The 21,355-nt window shown below is 37.8% G+C and overlaps 1 protein-coding gene across 1 annotated transcript in view; it reads left to right on the forward strand.

The window, feature by feature from the left end:
• IMMP2L (inner mitochondrial membrane peptidase subunit 2) overlaps nt 1–21,355 on the forward strand; it is a 501,527-nt gene that overhangs the window by 304,917 nt on the left and 175,255 nt on the right. Inside the window, exon 3 of the mRNA XM_086610796.1 lies at nt 9,096–9,161. Coding sequence (XP_086466922.1) covers nt 9,096–9,161 — 66 coding nt within the window. The remainder of the gene's footprint in view (nt 1–9,095; nt 9,162–21,355) is intronic.

The raw sequence follows: 21,355 nt of genomic DNA on the forward strand, positions 1-21,355 counted from the left end.
GTATTTTCTAATGGAGATGTATTTGATTTTTTTATTTCTGTCTTTTTCTTTACTTTGGCTTGTATGTAATTCTGAAAGTTTTTCAGATGCACAATTTTGATTACTAGATCCAAAGTGTAGAAAGGCTTGCTTGATTTTATTATGTAGGAATTATATATCTACTCTATGCTGGGAAGAGTCCATAGTTACTCATTGACAAATATCCAGATTATTTCTGATAACCTTTCAACATCTATGAAGAATGCTGAAAATGTGCCACTAGTGATGTCTCATCTAACAATGAGGTGTCAGCTACACAGCATGCTGTAGATGCACCAGGGAAAGCTCAGTTTCTTTGAAAGAATGCAGATCTTTATTCTTTTCCCTCCAACTCCTTCTTCATCTCTTAGTGAGGAGATCTCTGCTAAATAGCATCTGATACCAGGAGATATATTATGGGTGGGCGTTTACCATAGAAGCTATTATTTTTCTGAATGTACTGTCCTCGGAGAGATACTTTCCTGCTCTGTTTGAAAACTGAAGACTAAATCAGAATGTAGAGAGGAGCTAAGGAATGGGGGCCAGCGAGAAAGGGAGAGTAGGAGCAAGTGTGAATATCCAAGAATTGCAGAGCTTGAGAGAATTGCTTAGATGCTCTAATTATTGCATGGCTATACAGCAAGTTGTATGATTCCTTTACTGAGGCGTTATGCAGGTGATATATTCAGATTGTTATTTTTGTTTAGAGTTTGCTTGGAATTCCCCATGAAGTTTCAAGGAAGCATTGAAAACAGTTTAAAATTTCATAAAAATAAAATACTACCTTTCCAACAGGCCGTGCTTGCAATCTGTAATTATTATAAAACATTAGTTTCAGTAAAAGCAAAATAGTTTTTTGGCAGTGAGTGATTTTGCTTTTTAACAGAAATTTGACTAAGAAATGCTAATGTAATGGAATGTAGAGTTAAATTAAGAATTACAGAATGTTATTCAAAATAGAGTTTTCCTTACATTTTTTATTATATCTTTGTACATATTTTCCACTGGAGCCACTGAGCAAATCAAGCATCACTGGAACTTATGCCTAACCAGTTGGTGCAACAGCAGTTGAAGAACTTATTTTGTAAATTATGGTTGAAAAATGGTGAATGTTCAAAATGGTTGACTAAGCCAGTATTTATTAGGACTGGGGCCTGCTTCCTCATTTAGCCCAGAGAGAACCCAGGAGCAATTGAAGAATGTTTCTCATTGCTTTCATTATCTGCTAACATTGTCAAAATTACATACGATTTCTGCATAATATTTCTAATCTCTTTCAGTTCCTTTAAAGTTATAACACTGTTTAAGGTCAAAACTGGTTCAAACATTGCTACTTACAGGCGAGCATGGCCTCAAACAGTTTTTGTAGTGTGGAATACCATTTGGACAAGACAAAGGAGAAAATGCAAATGACTTCAAGACTTGCAGTAATTTTCCAGTATTTAAAACAAAAGAAGGACCTTAGGAACATCTTATCTGAGCAAAATGATCGCATGGTTTATTTCTCATTCTACCAATAGAAGCTAAAATGTGGTTAAGGTCAATCAATTCAGAAATAGGTTTTGTCAGGCTAACCTGGTATATTTTATCAATAAAACTACAAACCAACTAGATAAATATAATTTTCATAAAGGCCATAATATAGTATATTTGGTTTCTTCAATAATTCTTTTTACAGCTGCATAATATCCTGATCTAGAAACTTGCCTTTCATGGAATTAATGTGAGCCACATTAGACAGATTATGAACAGGTTCAGTTCAACTGTGAAGATGAAGATATGGTTGGAGAGATATCTGTGAATAGTAATATTTCCAGCAGTTTGCTTTGTGATCCCAAGCTAAGTACTGGTTTTGTCAATTGTCTTGATAATCATTGGCTAAGCTTGCAAACAATACAGAGATAGACAGGGCAGTAAATAATAAGGCAACCGTGTCATTACAGCATGACCTGAATCACATGATTACTGCCCAAAAACATGCCTTACAGATGTGAAGTGCAAGTAGTAATCAAAACTTTAGTGTTTAACTGTTTTAGCAAGGAGTTTACTCAGTGAAGGGTTTGGATGTCACTTTTTGTATCATTTTGACATCAGATCCTAGGATGAAAAGGGTGAGCTTTTTGCCTGATTATACAAAATAAATGGAATATTAAGAAATAGGAAAGAGGTTTTGCATTGAGCCATAATAAAACCAGGTTACTCAATTTCTTATTAGATATAGTAATAATCCAAGCTGAATAACACTAGCTTCTCATGTTTGTGTTCCAAGAAGAAAATGGAAATGTTGAAGGAAATTTGAAGCGTGGTCACAAAAGTTGTCCTGGAACTGAAAAACTAACTGTATGATAAGAAGTTTAAAGAGTTCTAGGTGATGAATCCAAGAGAAATTTAAGAAGAACTGTTGTGCCTAAATCTTTCTGCATGAAGAAGAAATAAGATGTTGAGGGTTTTTCTGCCTTGGAGGAGAAGGCATGAAATTGAAATTGAAGTTGGATAAATTCAATTTTGAATGCAGATGCAATTTCCTAATAGCAAGGATAATTAAACTTTGGAGTAATTTCTCTGGATGTTAGTCTCATTGTCACTTAGAATGTTTGAGACAAGATATCGTAACCTTCTCTAAAAATGCTTTATAATAGAATTAGGTACTATCCAAATAGACAGAAAAGAAAAAAAATATCTATAGACTACAGCAGTTAATTAAGGTGATCAGTACAGTCTTTTCTGACATCACAGCCTGCATCCTAGACAAAATATGTGGTTTTTAAAGGTATCAGCATCATGATTCTTTGTATATTTGAATAAGACATATTTAGACTGCGTATAGTTAAGAAGTGCAAAATAATGTATGTAGTAAGGCATGCCTGGTGATTAGTGAGTCCTACCAACCTCTCAAGACAGGTTCAACTCTGAAGTTGGGTCAGGCTGCTCAGAGGCTTCTTCAGTTGAGCTCTGAGTACCAGCATGATTCCCAGCCTCTTGGGGCAACCTGCACCACTGCTTAAACACATGCAGTGTGAATTTTTTTTTGGTATCCATCTGGAATTTTCTTTGTTTGTTTTTTGTTTTTTTTTTTCTTTCTGGAACTGTTTCTGGGATTTCCTCTTCCTCCAAGCATGTTATAAAAGTAAAGCCATCAAAGCTGTACTTTGAGATTCCCAATTTTGTAAGAATATTAATGCCATTTATTCTGAGCTCCATCTACATTTTAGTTACTGGTCTGGCTATTTTCTGGATCCCCAAAAAACTCAAGAAGGAGATATACAATTAATTTTTTATCCTGCAGCAATTCTGGAAATTCCCAGAAGTGTAAACCGTAACTACGCTAGAATTTTTGATCAGACAGGAGTTAGTTTTGAGAAATGAAGAGGTCACTGAGTGAATAGCTTTGGATTACAGTGTTAGACTAAGATCTCAAAAACTCCCCCCTTATCCTGTTTTGTGGCATTATAAACATGAATAAAAGCAGAAATAATGTTTGTGAAGAAGATGACCTTCATTATTTCAGTCTGTTCATGCTATAACAACACGTTGTTTGTTGTTTCAGTTCCTCCGTGTAAATGGTAATTAAATCACGTAAATCTCAATATGAAATACACTGAGAATAACCTGAAAGCAAACTTCCAGCTGCTGCCTAAAGATCTAGCTTCTATGTCATAAAAGTAAAGCCATATGCTAACAGTAATATACATATATATGCATATACATAGATATAAACAGTGCAAACTTCAGACATTTTTCACTGCAACTTTTCAATAAATGCCTGTTATTTGCCCTATTCTAGAAAATGCTCAGTTAGTATCAAAATTCCAATAATTTTCAAAAGTGAGCACAAAACCCAGGCAGGTTGACTAGTGTAGTGGATGGATAACATTAAACATCTGTAGATTGTCAAAGCATCTCATTCAAGCTATCTGTTTTAAACATATTCACTGCATCTTGATTATGAGTTCACAGTATAAGGTCTTATCTTCTTTTTATAATGTATGGACCCAGAAAATCTGAGTGCGTATTCAAGGGAAAAAAAAAAAAAAAAGTGTACGTTGTAGCATTTATTTAGTTGGACTTTACTGTTACTCAGGTCTAATTTCTTTCTACTTTTTGTGATAGCTATTGTGCTAATATCTGTTGAAAAATGTAATTGCTTTTGGTGTGTCTGTGGTGTGTTTGAGCATCAAACATTGTGTTTGATCAGTATCTAGGATTGGTAGGTTACTTATTTTATTTATTATCGTCTGCATGTTCAGCAGGGAATATCACATAACATTTGGGATACATGTTAATACAAATCCCACATTTGGGATACATCCCTTTGGAGAGTAGAAAAGGAATCAATTGTCCTCCTTCATTTATCTTGCTCGGGTCTTAGGATGTAGCCTAAAAAGCACTCTCTCTCTCTAGTAAAGCCTGTAGAAACTTCAGTTTCAAGCTCTTAAGCATGATTTGCTGTGGGCATTCTTGAGAAGAAAATAGTTAGACAACTGAAAGAATGAAAGAAGAATCAAATAAGTGGAAATACTATGAAAAAATCTTGATTGATCAAATGATTATTAGCTTATGGATCAGTTATTTAAAACTGTGCTAAGCAGTGTCCATTAGAGTAAATAAATAATCCAAATGATGGAAAGGGAAAGTTTAGGAGGAATATTGTGGCTGAAGTACTCAGTTGTTCAATCAGGAAAGGAGAAAGCCTGCAGGGAATTGTCAGCGTTTTCATCTGACAATCGCTTGCTAAACAGTGGATTTTCCTGCTGAGTGTGTCGTTCCTTCTGTCTTTCCTGGTAAACATGTTTTGTAGTACTGTAGTCTCATATTGCTCAGTACAGGGTTGAACATAGAAGAATGCATGCTTGTATAAATTTATGTGTGTGTATAAAAATATGTGTGCATATATATATGTATGGGTTTTGTAGGAGCCAATAATTAAAAATAAACCATAAATAAATGTTTCGTTTTTATAGCAGAAGAAGTATTGAGGTAATAACTAGGAAAGGTTGTCATTGCTTTCCTGAAACAGAAAAAAGTGTCACTTTCTAATAGAGTCAACTGTTATTCTATCTCCCTCAAGAAATTTCCTCTTCTTATGAACTTGACAATTATTAGTTTATTTGAGACTTCAGTTTTGAGGATGCATCACTGATAAAACCTGACTGAAGCTATCTGACCGATCTTCAGCCTCTCAACATTTTCTCTCCGTGACGACATGCAGTGTGCAGTTTCTAGCTCTGAAAAGATTTTTTTTTTTTTTTTTTGTAAAAAGGAATTTGAACTCTTTACAGCTCTTCTGCTAAAGCATATCTTTTAACTTTAGAACTAAATGTGTGTGTAAGGAGAGGGGGCTTCCCATGTATTCTGCTTTTTTTTTTTTCAAGCAGTATCAATCGAATATGTAAAGGGAGACCTGCTCCAGTATAATGCGTAGGCTGTCAGTTAGAATATTGTATCTTGAAGTACTTACTGGGGATGGATAAGGAATTTGAATCTGCCCCAGCCCTAGTCATTGACAGACTGGTAGGTGACCCACCTTCACCTCTACTTAACCTACGCCTCTCAATTCCTTTTCAAACAAATGGCCAAATATGAGAGGCTTTAATCTAAAGTTAATGATGCACTGATGTCATGGGCATTTGTTTTTCTCCTTTTACTGTGGTAAATTTTACTATCCTTTTACTATGGAATTGCACATTAGCTTTTGATGAAAGCTGGGTGTGGATGAGGACTATACAGATGAAAGACAATACAGACTTAGACAAACATATAGGATTAGGAGAAGGAGCTAGGATTATTACCAGAAGCAACTAACTGTGGCAGGTTGCTTACGCTGAGTTACTAAGACTGCATCTGGAAAAGCACAAACGAATACTTATCAAATGTCTAATATCCCTTGGTAAATTGTTCATCTTAAAACTCTGAATCTGGATTTTGATGTCATGATTCATGTCTTTGTGCATGAGGCTGGGATTTCTACATTGCACTGTGCATAAGCTTAAATTTTGGAACAAATTAGGATTTGTTGCTAAGGCAGAGTGAAATGTCCCATTATCAAATGGTATTTCAGACAGATAGGCATAGGATAGATATGGATCTAGCTGGTAAATGTGTGGCTGGTTGTTATTAACTCATATTAATGATATTTATATCTTCTGAATATCATCTTTGGGAGACAAAATACATTCATTGTATGTAAGAAAACTCATTTTTTCCTGCACATATCACTTAAAAGGAGCATATCTGAATATGATCTCTCATATAAGGAGAATGAAAAAACACTGTGTAATTTAGGAGAGGTTCAAACAGATAAATCAACAGTTTCTTTTGTTTTTCTATTTCCTTCTGTTTTGAACAAAACCCATTTTCTAAGGTTGTGGTTTGTTACCTCACCTTGATATCAGTGACGGAGAAGTACTAAATAATTAGTGGTTACAATATTTGGGGCTTTTTTTTCTCCTTCATTTTGGAATTTGTTCTATACCAGCTGTGAAATTTCAAAGACAGAAATTGTATTTATCTGTGCGGTTTTGTGATTTCCATAATCAATGAAATCCCAGTGTTACACTAAACATCTTTCAGGAAGGCATCAATATTCATCACTTCAGAACTAGTCTCTCTTACCTCCTGTTCAATCATTGCGGCTCTTGAACAAAACATTCTGATTGCCTCTTGAAAATACTTGGTTTAAAAGTGCTCATGTTATTGGCCAGTTTGAGCCCACTGCTTCCTCTCTTACTAGTCCTTTGCCATTTTCATTAATTATAATCAGAATATTAGTACGAAATGTATTTTTGAACTATTCTGGCTTCAAATATTAAAAATGTTCCTGATGTAAATAACTATCTACAGGGAATTCCTCAAAATCTTTCTGATAAATTATGTGGTTTGGTTAAATATGTCATTACTGGCAGAAAAGTAAGCACTCTTAGATTTAGAGTGATGTTTATTCAAGGTCATTACAATTTTTTTGCACAAGGAAGGCAAATTAAGGGAGAGGTCAGTAATTTCATGACAATATAGATATACTAATCGAGTGAAAATGCTTACATGGGGAGTTTCAAAGAACCTTTGAAAGTAAGGTGTTAAACCAGAACAGAATTTTGAAAGAGCAAACTTAAAATTTGTTTTCATTCAGTCTTTAAGAAATTCACAGTTAATCACATATATTATGTATTTTTATTTCCATTACTTAAATTTTATATTAAAACATTACAATCTAAGCATAAATTAATTCAAAAATTTTAGTAGTAAAGTAACTTTTGCAAATATTTTTAAATTTATAATAACTTGTAATAATAAAAGTGTGTAGTTTTTATTTAGATTGTGCTCTGATTTATAATGGGAGGTGGTCAATGCTTGAATGAGTGTGCATTGATGTCTGCTAGAGAGTAGCATTAGAAAGTGCTGTGAATACTCCGGATATTTGAATCATATCAGCATCTAAAATTTGATTAATTCCTCTCAAGACTGACATGTAAAAATATTATTAAAATTGTGTATTCTCATTCTGATAAAGAACACGAAAGAAGACTGAACTGGAATACGTGACTTGTTGGGTAAACTTAATGCTAAATAAAATAGTACTGTAAATGACATCATGATTTGAAAATTCCAGTAATGACTAGGGAACAAAAGTATGGTCCTTATTCATATTCACGGCTCCACACTGCTTTGTGAAAATATGGTTTTCAGGCTTGGTGAACTGTAAAGCAAAACTGTTTGATATTTTGAAATTCAAAGTTATACTTCTTGAATTTTGTTTCATTACACTGAAGTATAAATATATTTCAAGTATATTGACACACACACAAAATACCTCAAACCACTTTTAAAATGTTTGGAATACTTTTTTGGCTTCATATTAAAAAAAATTAATAAGCCTGAAACTATTTTTCTTTTTAACTTCTGGAACTGAAGGTGAACTGCAAATACCTTCAGTCATGCAGCAGTGCAGACAAGTTTTTCATCCAGATTCATCTCAGCTTTGCTTTTTAAGGAAATGTAATCTTAGTGTGCTACCAGTTGACCAGAGATGAGCTCAAAGTTACTGGTCTGTTGCGAGGATGGCGAATATTTTTAGGCATGAAAACTGTAATATAAAGCTCTAGCAATTGCATGTCTAGCAGGCTGTACTTTGAGTTTAATATATAGAACCCAAGCATCAGCAGAAAATCAAAAACGTTTGTTCCTTTACTGACTTTCTTATATACAAGCAGTAAATAAAAAGGATTTTAAATAACATGAAAACACACTACTAACTTTTCATAGTTAAACAATTAAAAGTGAAAAGTGGAAAAAAAAAGAGGTAAAGTATAGAGAAAAGAAATAAATTTTATAGTACCTGTGTCTACATTAACCTGTCAGAACTATGGTAGAATAACACTTTTAATAGTCTTGTCTATTAATATACATCCAGGAAGTTGGAGTATTCAGGCTGGACATGCAAGTTCAGCTTTGCTTTCTCATAATACTCTGTAACGCATGATCACAGTCCACTCAATAAAACATGCTTGTAGGAAAATAACTTGAAGTGAAAACATGGTATTGCATTAAGAAGCTTTGAATAAAGCTGAAACTTTCAGAAAATTTTACAACTCTCTTTAAACTTCCACAATTCCTTAGACAAGGTTTACCTAAATTAGTGATAAATATTAATTTAACATAGGGAGCTTTTTTCCCCAAAGTGAGTGAATGACATGAATGTTTAAATACAATATGATGTTAACATTTGATGGGGAATTCAGGTTTTAATATATTAATCTATTCGCAAAGGTACTGTCTTCATTGGTAGTGGGACATTCTACTTCTAATATTGTGGAGTGTTTTTTTCATGATAAAATTTTTCATGATTATTGTGATGTTTGTAAACAGGTCATTTATCAGTATCTGCTTTTCAATGATGGTTTGCAATGAGAAATAATACAGTAGCTTCACTTCAGGGTGGAACATCATGATTGATGCTATGTCAAGAAGAACATGGAATGTCCTAATGACTTTAAGAGTGTCTATTTCTTTGTGAAATTTCTTTTCATTTTCTTAAAACAACAGGAACATTACTGATTGTATAACCTTATCCCCTATCTCAGGTCTCCTAGAAACCCTGAACAGAAGATCATTAAACGAGTGATTGCTCTTGAAGGAGACATTATCAAGTAAGTATTTTAAGCCTTAGACTCTGAGTCTTTATAGGAATACTGCAGCTTTTCAGTGGATTTTAAATCAGTATCCTAGACAACGAGAACTTTCTAGTATTTCCTTTCTATCTATTCTTAACAGGGATGTCAACATTGTACTTGTCTCCTTTTTAATGAGAGGAGAAATGCTACACAAAACTGCTCACTCTCTCATGAAAGGTACATGGGTGCAAATAATGCTTGTTTCTTATAATATCTCTACCGCATATGAAGGCAGGTAATTGTACAACATTTAGAAAGTCCAGCTGCTGTTTCATACCATGGTTGGCAAGTAAAAGTCGTAGTTTTTTAGGGGTTGAGAGGTTTTTTATTTCTGATTTGGGGGGGGGGGGTTTAATATATTTAATTTTATTTTTGAGACAAAGAACTCTCATAGATGACTACCTTCACTGCAGTGTGTAGGAATCTGTAGGGAATATGGTGGAACTAGAGTAAATTATTCTATGAAAAAGAAAAATTGTTGCAAGAGTAAACTCTAGAGCACTTCAAGACTTTGTTTACTCTGATAGATAGACCATCCTACTGAGGCTGGTTGGAAATAAATTACTAGTAGATGTAAATCAAAAGTTTTTGTGGGAACAGTATTATTTTGATAAAAATGCTTGTTTGAAAGGATTTCTTATTGCCAGGTACAGAATAGAATTGGCATAGAGCTGAGAGGGTAAATCCCTAGTTTCCCCCACTAAGGTATGAATGACCGTGAGAGCTGTCAGACAATATTGCAGACTGAGACCCAATTCATTTAGATAATGATTCTTGCTCTGGTGTATTGAATACTTAGGAAGTTCTTTGCAGCTGCAATTCAAATCAAGGATTTGAGTGTGATCTCAATGAGCCCTACTTAACAGCAGCACTGGTGGGCTGTTGGGCACTATAGAATATATAGAATATGTCTCCGTCTTTTAGGTTTTTCCTCTTGCTGTCAATATAATTTCTGTTTTATTGAAAAATTCCTGATGATCTCTGTTTGAGAAATGAAAATAGATTCTGATGTTTCTGTTAAAGCAAAATATCTGAAATAACAGACACTGAGAAGAAAATTTGATTTCCAAAACCTATGGACATCTACAGCTAAAGCTAGCTATCACTTTAAAGAACTAAGAAAACAGGAATAGTGTGTGATACTAAGCGATGCCTTTTATAGAATCACAGAATCATAGAATCATAGAATGGCTAGGGTTGGAAGGGACCTCAAAGATCATCGAGTTCCAACCCCCCTGCCATGGGCAGGGACACCCTCCACTACAACAGGTTGCCCAAAGCCTCATCCAACCTGGCCTTGAACACTTCCAGGGATGGGGCATCCACAGCTTCTCTGGGCAACCTGTTCCAGTGCCTCATCACCCTCACAGTGAAAAATGTCTTCCTTATATCTAATCGAAATCTCCCCTCTTTCAATTTAAAGCCATTGCCCCTTGTCCTATCACTACATGCCCTTGTAAAAAGTCCTTCTCCAGCTTTCCTGTAGGCCCCCTTTAGGTACTGGAAAGCTGCTATAAGATCACCCCGGAGCCTTCTCTTCTCCAGGCTGAACAGCCCCAACTCTCTCAGTCTGTCTTCATCATAGAGGTGTTCCAGCCCTCGGATCATCTTCGTGGCCCTCCTCTGGACCCGCTCCAGCAGCAACATGTCCTTCTTATGCTGGGGACTCCAGAGCTGAACACAGTATTCCAGGTGGAGTCTCATGAGAGCAGAGTAGAGCGGCAGAATCACCTCCCTTGACCTGCTGGCCATGCTTCTTTGGATGCAGCCCAGGATACGGTTGGCTTTCTGGGCTGCCAACGCACATTGCTGGCTCATGTTGAGCTTCTCATTCACCAGCACTCCCAAGTCCTTTTCCTCAGGGCTGCTCTCAATCCATTCTCTGCCCAGCCTGTACTTGTGCTTGGGATTGCCCCGGCCCACGTGCAGGACTTTGCACTTGGCCTTGTTGAACTTAATGAGGTTCTCACAGCCTGTCAAGGTCCCTCTGGATGGCATCCCTTCCCTCTAACGTGTCCACAACACCACACAACTTGGTGTCACCTGCAAACTTGCTGAGGGTGCACTCAATCCCACTGTCCATGTCTCCAACAAAGATGTTAAATAGCACTGGCCCCAGTACTGACCCCTGAGGAACACCACTCATCACTGGCCTCCACGTGGACATTGAACCGTTGACCACAACTCTTTGAGTGCGACCATCCAGCCAATTCGTTATCCTCTGAGTGGTCCATCCATCAAAACCATGTCTTTCCAGTTTAGAGACAAGGATGTCGTGTGGGACAGTGTCAAATGCTTTGGATAAGTCCAGGTAGATGATGTCAGTTGCTCTTCCCCTATCCATCAATGCTATAGCCTCATCATAGAAGGCCACCAAATTAGTCAGGCAGGATTTGCCCTTAGTGAAGCCATGTTGGCTGTCACCAATCACCTCCTTATTTTCTGTGTGCCTTAGCATAGTCGCCAGGAGGATCTGCTCCGTGATCTTGCCGGGCACAGAGGTGAGACTGACTGGCCTGTAGTTCTCTGGGTCTTATTTTTTTCCCTTTTTAAAAATGAGGGCTATGTTTGCCCTTTTCCAGTCAGTGGGAACTTTACCAGACTGCCAAGACTTATGAAATATGATGGATAGTGGCTTAGCAACTTGATCTGCCAGTTCCCTAAGGACCCGCGGATGCACCTCATCAGGTCCCATGGACTTGTCTACCTTCAGGTCTTTAGATGGTCTTGAACCTGATCTTCTCCTACAGTGGGCAGTTCTTCATTCTCCCAGTCCCTGCCTTTGCCTTCTGTGGCTTGAGCTGTGCAGCTGGAGCTCTTGCCAGTGAAGACTGAGGCGAAAAGTCATTGAGAACCTCAGCCTTCTCCATATCCCGGGTAGCCAGGTCCCCCGTTTCCTTCTGGAGAGGGCCTACGTCTTCCCTAGATCTCTTTTTATCACTGACATATCTATAGAAGTTTTTCTTGTTGCCCTTGATGTCCCTGGCCAGATTTAACTCTATTAGTGCTTTAGCTTTCCTAACCTGATCTCTGGTTGCTCGGACAATTGCTCTGTATTCTTCTCAGGCTGCCTGTCCTTGCTTCCATCCTCTATAGGCCTTTTTGTGTCTGAGTTGGTCCAGGAGCTCCTTGTTCATCCATTCGTTATAGACCTATGTCCTTAAAAAGGTACTTATTCCTTGATGTAGTTGATATTAGTGCTGTAATTCATATAAGCGATAAGACTGTTATTCATGATTCGGTATTCCTCATTCATTTCTGTAGCAATGTTAGAAAGAGACAACACTATAAGGCAACTTCCAGTGTTACTTTTCACTGTTCTATGTCATTAACATATTTGTCTGAATTTTTGAAACTGAGTGTAGTTTTTGATAGCATGAAAGACATTTAATAACTTAAATTCCAGCTGTAGGAAATTAAATATGCTGTACATTCAAATGCCTTAAGACTCCGAACTTTTAATTAACTTCTGTGGGTGTTCTTGGTCAAATGGACAAAGGTGTGGGGCATAATAGCTGTGAGAGTGTGTGCAGAGTACTGATGAGCCTGTAGGTTAGTAAATCACGGATGAGTACAGAAGACTGTACAATGATCCTAATTTGTCAGGTTAGATTACGTTATTGATAGAAATATTCATCTCAGTAATTCAGATATGCATTCTTTCTATTTGTATGCATGAAAATTGTCCCAGAGCCTTTTGCTTTATCTGTAGAAACTAGATTTTAGCTAAAGAATAAATCATTGGACTATTATAACCTGTTAGGTTTTTATTACGTATCATTGTCCCTTAATTGTATATTCTGGGAAATGTAAGCAATACTTGCCACTTTTCATAGCACTAGGGTAAATAAAAGCTTAGATAAGAAGATAAAATTGCAAAGCTGGCAAGATTTTTCTAGAAAATGTATTATTTTTGTAATGATACTGCAAGTAGGTATGTGTCTGGGATATTTGTGGCTTAAATAGGCAACTGGTAACTGAAAGCATGTACAGAAAACATAAATAGTAAGATTTCAACACCTCTTTGATGCCTGAAGACAGTATTTATTACAAATCAAAAAAAAATTATGTCTATATGTTTTTATATATTGAATTATTTCTGATCAGCATCAAATGATACTTGAATGAAATTCAGAATGAATGAAATTGTTCTGACTTTTTTTTGGTATGGGTGAAACGTGATGCACAACTAATATATACTGACCTTAGAGGAACTTTTGAACATCCTCGTTCTTAATGTCAAGTCTTTGAGGTGGAGTATATATGCCTTTATGCTAAAAAACCCACTTCTTTAAGCCTTTTGCTGCTCCATTGATCAATCAGAATTCCCTCTTGCTGAGGAAACATCCAGTCTCACTGCAGAGCAGTGAGTTTCAGTTCCGGAATACAGAAAATTGAGAATCATCAGTTAGATATGGTGAAGTTCTAGCACTTATGGGGCTGTTTGTGGGTATAATGGTTTTGTGGAGAGGTGGTGGTTATATAGGGAGTTATGTTCTGTTGGACGTTTTATCTGGAAGGTCAGTGAAATGTATGAAGTCTATCTGTTGCTCTGCAAATTTTGCATGTGTGAGAATTAATTAATACATACTTTCAATAGTAAGTATTCCAGTCTTTCATCATGAAGAAAAGTTTGCAAACAATTCTGAGTTGGATGGTATTTTCATTTAGCACTCCATGAAACAGGTGATAGACACTATGGTCTGTGAGTCTGTAGTTATGCTTTCATAGATGAATGCATTATATTTATTCAATGTATTTGGTGCATGATTAGGGATACTTTGTCATAAGAATGCTGTGTTTTCTCATGTTATCAATTAAAACAAGTTAGTTAGCATTTTACTATTTGTTAATTACTGAAAGTGATGGAAGATCAAATAGAGCCATTAGTACTTGAGTTCTGATGTTATGACTCCAGAAATCTTGTTTTTCAGTTCTTCATGTCTAAAAGCATTAAATAAGGTAAAAATTGTGACGTTTTGAAAATAATAATGTCTGAGTTCTACTTTTTGAAATGTAGGTGAAAGATCTATAGTAGGTCCATTTTGAACTTTCATTTTGTATTTTTCAGGTAGTCAGATGTTAGGGACTACATAGTACTTCACCTTTTGAAATATGCTTTGAAGGACTGAAAAATGCTACAAACTCACTGAATAAAAATTCTGGCATTTCAATTTTTTTATCTTCTTTCCAGTCTAGTTTGTAGTTCAGGTGAAGTGAGTTTGGTAGCATCTTGTAAATCCCCAGAAGTGTGTGGAATAGAATAGAATAGAATAGAATAGAATAGAATAGAATAGAATAGAATAGAATAGAATAGAATAGAATAGAATAATTTCAGTTGGAAAGGACCTACAATGATCATCTAGTCTAACTGCCTGACCAATTCAGGGCTGACCAAAATTAAAGCATGTTGTTAAGGGCATTGTCCAAATGCCTCTCAACCACTGACAGGCTTGGGGCATTGACCACCTCTCCAGGAAGCCTGTTCCAGTGTTTGACTACCTCCTCGGTAAAGAAATGCTTCCTAATGCTCAGTCTAAACCTTCTCTGATGCAGCTTTGAACCATTCCTACGCATCTTGTCATTGTATATCAGGGAGAAGAGATCAGCACCTCCCTCTTCCCTTACCCTCCTCAGGAAGCTGTAGAGAGCAATGAAGTCTCCCCTCGGCCTCTTTTTCTCCAAATTAGACAGGTCCAAAGTCCTCAGCCAGTCCTCATAGGACATTTCTTCCAGCCCTTTCACCGGCTTTGTTGCCCTCCTGGACATATTCAAGGACCTTCTCATCCTTCTTAAACTGTAGGACCCAGAACTGCACGCAGTGTTCAAGGCGAGGCTGCACCAGTACTGAATACAGCGGGACAATCACCTCTTTTGACCAGCTGATTATACCATGTTTGATGCACCCCAGGATGTGGTTTGCCCTCTTGGCTGCCAGGGCAAATGTAGTACATGCCACAAATCTAAACCAGATAATTTAATTTGGATAAGCTAGTAGAACTTCCTCCTCAAAAGAATTTAAAGAATAGACAGAAAATGACCATTTAGCCCTTGAAAATGAATCTATAGGTCAGCTTGTATATAGACAATATTACTAAGTGTAGCTTCCATAGATCAGGGGTTTTCTTGTCTTCTATGGGTTCACAGGAGAATTAACTTTAAGTAGGAAATAATTACAATGGTCTCTGAAGAGTGTTCAAATGATAATTCTTCCAAAGGAGACCTTCTTTTAAAAGTCAGTATAATCTAATTTGTTAAAAATTAATGTTGATATTGTAAAACACTTTGAATAACTTGAAATTAAACTTATTAAAACTCATTTATCTTAAATGCAGTAGTGGAAATTCAAAAATCTATAGTAATCTATCACAGATGAGTTATGGTATGTTTTCAGTAACAAATAAATGAAGGTTTATGTGAAGTCAAACAATATTAAAATTGGGATTAAACTAGTAACATTTAAAATTAAGTCTGTTCGTTAACTTGCTGAACTAATTTGTTTTCCTTCTGTCTGTCACAGCTGCACAGGTCCGCAGGAGCTTGGTGTGCCAGTTCTGTTTCTTTCACTTAATTGTTTGCTTCTTTATACTGTACCTGATTTAAGAATGATTTGTGAGCCCCTAGGAAGAGTAATTTAAAAAAAAATTGTCCTAGGATATTGTTAGGCTCTTTAGGAGACAGTGTTCTGAGGACGGAATGATTCAGCAAAATGATGTTGCATTAAAGTGTTGCATCTTGCAAAACTACTCCGGACATGTGAGTAAGGAAATACTCTTAGTTTCTCAAAGCATGATAATGCAGAGAGAGATCATTATATTATTGGGCTGTAGGTCTAAACTAAGCTTCAGTAACTTTTCAACTTTTACTACAAGGTCCATCTTTAAATTGCAGAAACTATTGCCATAGAATGGACACAGATATAAAGGGGTTCAAAAAAAGGGGTAGAGAGTTAATAGGAATAAAGCCCATCAGCAGCTGTTAAATGCAGCAATCACAGTATAACTTCATGTACTTTTGTTGTCAAGCGCATAGAGGTTATCACGTTTCTTCCAGTGACATATCCCATACTGCCTTAAAATATAACCAAAGTCTGGTTATTCTGTCCACTTGTTGGAGAACCCTTTCAGCTTCAAAGAAAATGTTCACTACTCCATGCAGGAGTTTGATTGCTTTTTGCTTTTTTTTTTTTCTCAGAGAGTAGATGGTGTCCCATATCCCTTCAGTATGAAAAAGGCAATCAAGTTTTCTTACTGTTTTTTCTTTTCACTGAACCAGCTCAATTTCATCAGACAGTTGTGGCTGCTTTTTGTTTTCACTGAAGACCAAGGATGGTTGTCCAACAAAACAGCTGTCTTCATGCAGAGGCTCTACTACTTGATAGCAACTTGTGTTAGATTATACCAGAAAGTTACTGCCTACCTCTAGGAAACAGAACAGCTTTCAGGAAAACTCAGACTTTGCCAGTGTTATTGCACAAGAATGTCTCTATATGTAAGATCTTCCGGACAACCACCTGGCAGGAATTGCTTCTAGACCTTTGCCATTTAATCACACAGAAGTAAATTTATGTTCGCTAGTTCCATAGAAAGAATCTCCTTGTTCCCTCTACACTCCCACCACCACCCCAACATATACACAAAGACCTCTGGTAACTATTCTGAGGTATGATGGTGATGTGGTAAGGTACTACTTGCAATGGCTCGAAGTTAGAGTAGCAAAATGGAATATCAGTAAAAGACAGTAAAAGACTAGAATGATACCATTGAGCATGATACACAGGCGATGTTTATGGCTTGTCGTGGTTTAGGCCAATATGGCAACTAAACTCCACACAGCCGCTCTCTCACTCCTTCCCCAGTGAAGTGGAGAGGAGAAAAATATAATAAAAGGACTGAGGGTCGAGACAAGAACAGAGGGAGCACCCACCAACCATGGTCCTGGGAAGAACAGACTCTGATTTCTCAAAGCAAAGCAATTTATTAACAGTTACTTAAAAGGACAAAGGGAAACAAAACTAGTTACTTGAGAGAATAAAAAGAAACAAAGCCAGATCTTAAAAACAACACCTCCCCCCTCCTTTCCTTTTCTTCCTGACTCTACCACCTCCCCCAGTGGCACAGGGGGACAGGGAATGGGGGAGTGCAGGTCAGTTCATCCCATGTTGTTACTGCCGCTCCTTTCTTAAAGTAGGAGAAGTCCTTACACCCTTTTTCCCCTTGCTCCAGTGAATTCCCTACTCACAAGGAAAAATCCACAGACTTCTCCAGCGTAAGTCCTACCCGCAGGATGCAATCCTTGCCCATCGAATTGCTCCAGTGCGGGCTTTACCACAGTCTCAGATTCTTAGGGGGTTGTTGCCACTCACTCCGGCGTGGGTCATCCCACGGACTCCAGATGCCTCTCTACCTTGTCATGCGTCCGTCATGTGCTCCACAACCGTCCTCAGGCTCAGGCATCTCTTCTCCAACGTGGTAGCATCTTCTCCACGGGCTGCGAGTGGGTCTCCGCTCCAGCGAGTCTGTTCTGGCTGCAGGGGGGCCGCATGCCATCTCGCCACCGGTTGCAGGGGAAACTCAGCTCCGGCACACCTCCTCCCGCTCCATCTTCACTGACCCGGTGTCTGTGTGGCCGTTTCTCTCAGATCTCAGTCTTCTCTGGCTGAACTCGGCCTAGCTGGCACCCCGGGAGCGGGGAGCTCCCTGAGTTCCCCAAGTGGCTCTGTCACAGCCATCCTCAGTGGGTGGCGCCAGCCCAGTGCAGGCAGCTGCCCAGCCGAGAGCGGGGACAGTGCCCTCCTCCCTTCTCTCCTCGATCCTGGGCAAAGCACCTTTTCCAGTTCCTTTGTCCCCAACTTAAATAGGGCAATTCGCAGAGGCGCCGATTGGCTCAGCCCTGAGGGGGATGGGAGTCTGATCTGGTGGCCAGAACCGGGTCTGACCCAAGTCCAAAACCAGGGAGGTCACAGGGAGCAAATCCCCTCTCCTGCCACCAGAACCCCTTTACATCAAGCTATCACAGGCTGTACCCTGTTCCCTTCTTCCTTGAAGTCCACTGTCTCTCTCTTTGGGTTGTGAGTATAGATCTGTGAGTGTGAGGATCCACGCTGACAAGACTGCTAGTGGGATCGACAGAAATGAGAACTGATTGTACTCTACAGAGGCACAGCAGTGTCCTCAGAGATTACGAATTTTGAAACATCTTTCCTTTGGACTAACTAATTGCAGTCTTCATACTGTTCTTTGTACTTTGTGTACCTAAAAGAAGTAGTAGTAGTCAAACTACCCCTTAGATGAAAAACTCTTTGCCTTCCAAAATATTTTTACTTTGCAGTCATGTACACAGAAATCACATCTCATAGGTTTTATGCAGTTTATTTTGCATTACTTATTGTTAGGTACTGATGATTTTTTTAAGCCAATGAAAGCTTTTATTAGGTTCCAGCTATACTGCTCTGTCATGACTCTTCAGCATTGATCGTATCCTTGCAAGTCTCCTAAATAGGGTTTCCATTGATTTTGATTCCATTTCCATATGCAGAGTCTTTGCATGGATGGATTCCATTTCTGTAAATCCAAATGATGAAAACATATATTGATACAGTGTCTTTAAGCTACAAAAAACTATCTATCTGACAAACCTGGGATAAAGATTCTCTGTATCCATAATGAATTTCTAAGGTTCTATAGATCTTTAGGCCCAATAATGAAGGTCTGCAAAGCTGAATTTCTAAAATTTGGTATTCTTCATACTCATTATAAAATATGGAGAAATGTTTTTCCTTTGCATTAGACTTTAGTTGCCTAATAGTTGAGGAAGGTACAGAAAGATTAAAAACAGAAAGTTGTCTTTCAGGAATAAATGTACAAATGTGCTATCTTTTGTCTTCACATAACAATTTTTCACAAAGGCAAAAAATATGAAAATTCAATAATGAAAAGACATAGTTTTCCAGATTAATGTTTTACTTTTTTCCTGCATTTTCCAGCAGTGTTTGCTCATTGCTCCATGTAGTAAGGTCTTCATTCCTTTCATACCCATAACATTTTAAAGACATATTTTCTTCTTAAGAGTACAGATAGCAGCAGTAAGACTGCTAAAAGATCGTGTGTATCAATACCATTTCTCTGATATTTCAATTGGTTTCATTTGTCAAAATTCACAGAAAGCAATGGAGTTACAATGTAGATCCAATGTGACCTCTGGAACTCTTAATATTAAAGAAAAAAAGACAGCATAATAGGATTTTCTGAGATTGTACAGAATTTGCAGTGTTGGCTTATAGAAAAAACAAACTACATATCCTATTACCTCTGAAGTGAGGAGGTTTGATTTGAACAATACTAAGAGACAATAAAAGATATACCATCAATAACAATAGCTTTCACAGAGTTACTATTCAGACTAAATCCAAAAGTACTAAAAATTGAGTATGCAATTGCAATTGCAGTATGTACTCAGCTACATTCTATTAGTGTGCAAGTGAACCAAGCCACGAATGACAGCTGTATCTAAAAGAAGGAGAATTTTTGTTTTAATTTTTTCTTCTTTTTTTTCTTTTTTTCCTGCTTTTTTTTTGTTGTTTAATTAGAGAAGCAGCACTCTAAAATGCAAAAAGCAGTACCTCTTTTAAGATGGCATATCTGTAAACACTGAGCATAACAAGTCTCAGTGGTGTTCAAAGACTATTTTAATCTGCCAGAGTAATAAACAGTGGGAAAGTTTTTTAAATGCTCTGTAGGCATCCTGGAGTAACACTTCTCATGGCTTTCAATAAATCCCTGTAGTTATGCAGCCCATGGTTATTGTGAAGTATACGCCAGTATATGCAGGAAGTGTAACTGCAGACACTTACTGCCAGCATTTGCTGTAGCTGTGTGAAGTACCATTCCATCTCGTGTTAATATGCATTACAGAATTAAGAGATTAAAGGCAGACAAGCAGTTTATGTCTTTATCATTGAAAACTAGAAGAATGGAGAACAGAAATCCGGGAGAGGATTTTGGAAAAGTACCATTGGAAGTATCATGGCCTGTCTGGACTGTGCTTACACCAGCACCTGAGAGCACATAACTTCTGCTGTTTCATCCCACTCTCTACTACGAATATCCAGCAGTTATGGTTGCCAGTTTACTTCTCTTGACTGGCTTCCATGTGCTGGACACTGAATAGAGACCAATGTAAGAATGGGTAATACTACTAATAGGCAGGTCTTTATCTTCTACGAAATTATTTTCTAGGATGTTGAGGCCTTTTGATAGGTTTTAAACACAAACATTGTGAACAGGACTGTGACGCATGCAAATGCTGTTTAAGGAAAAGAAAAATACTGTTGTCGTAGACCACACATAGACTTCTGTGTCCAGTTTTGGGCAGGAAAGATATTCATAATCTGGAACAAGTTCAGCAGAGGGCCCCAAGCCCTCAAGCTGGTCAGAGGCTGCAGCACTTGCCCTGTCAGGAGGGGCTAAGGAAATGGGACTTGTTCAGCCTGAAAAAGATGAGGCTTTGAGGTGAGATGAGGCTTCTACAGCAAGCCCTCAGTACCTACGGGAAGGTTCGCAAGAAGGTGGACCAAGTCACAGTGGTGCAGCAGGCATAACTTGAAACAAGTGAGGTTGACACCGGATAGAAAAAGAATTTTCTCCACAAGGATGGTCAAATTGTGAGGCAGAGAAGCTGTGGTCTCCATCTGTCACGTTTTAAGGTCAGAAAGACCGGTCTATCAGTGTCCCAAGTCAGGCAAGACCCTTAGCGTGGGACCCAATCACTAATAGACGAACAGGAGATAATTTTGGCTAGTATACCGGTTTTCCCAAGTCCGACGAGATCCTTGAGTCCGACTCCCCCTGCCTTTCCTTGGCAGCCTCAGCGAGTCGGAGGGTGATTCGCCCACCTATAGGCTAACACCAGTAGTACTATGGCCCAAACTCCTTATAATAATTCAAAAGTTTCTGGAAACATGTATATATAATTTTATTCGTGACAGGATATAGTTTCGAAGATAGCCAGTGATAGTGACGGACTACGAAAACAACTTTGATAAAAATATTGCAGTGATAATACTAAGTATCTAGCAAGGTGTTAGTAAGTAAGCGTGCATAACACAGAGATCTTAGACAACAGACGTCCCTAGTAGGGGGGAAGAGGAGAGGTTCAGCCCGTCAACTGAT

This window comes from Tauraco erythrolophus, chromosome 4, assembly GCF_009769465.1.
Source record: "Tauraco erythrolophus isolate bTauEry1 chromosome 4, bTauEry1.pri, whole genome shotgun sequence".
In the NCBI taxonomy this organism is placed as follows: Eukaryota; Metazoa; Chordata; class Aves; order Musophagiformes; family Musophagidae; genus Tauraco; species Tauraco erythrolophus.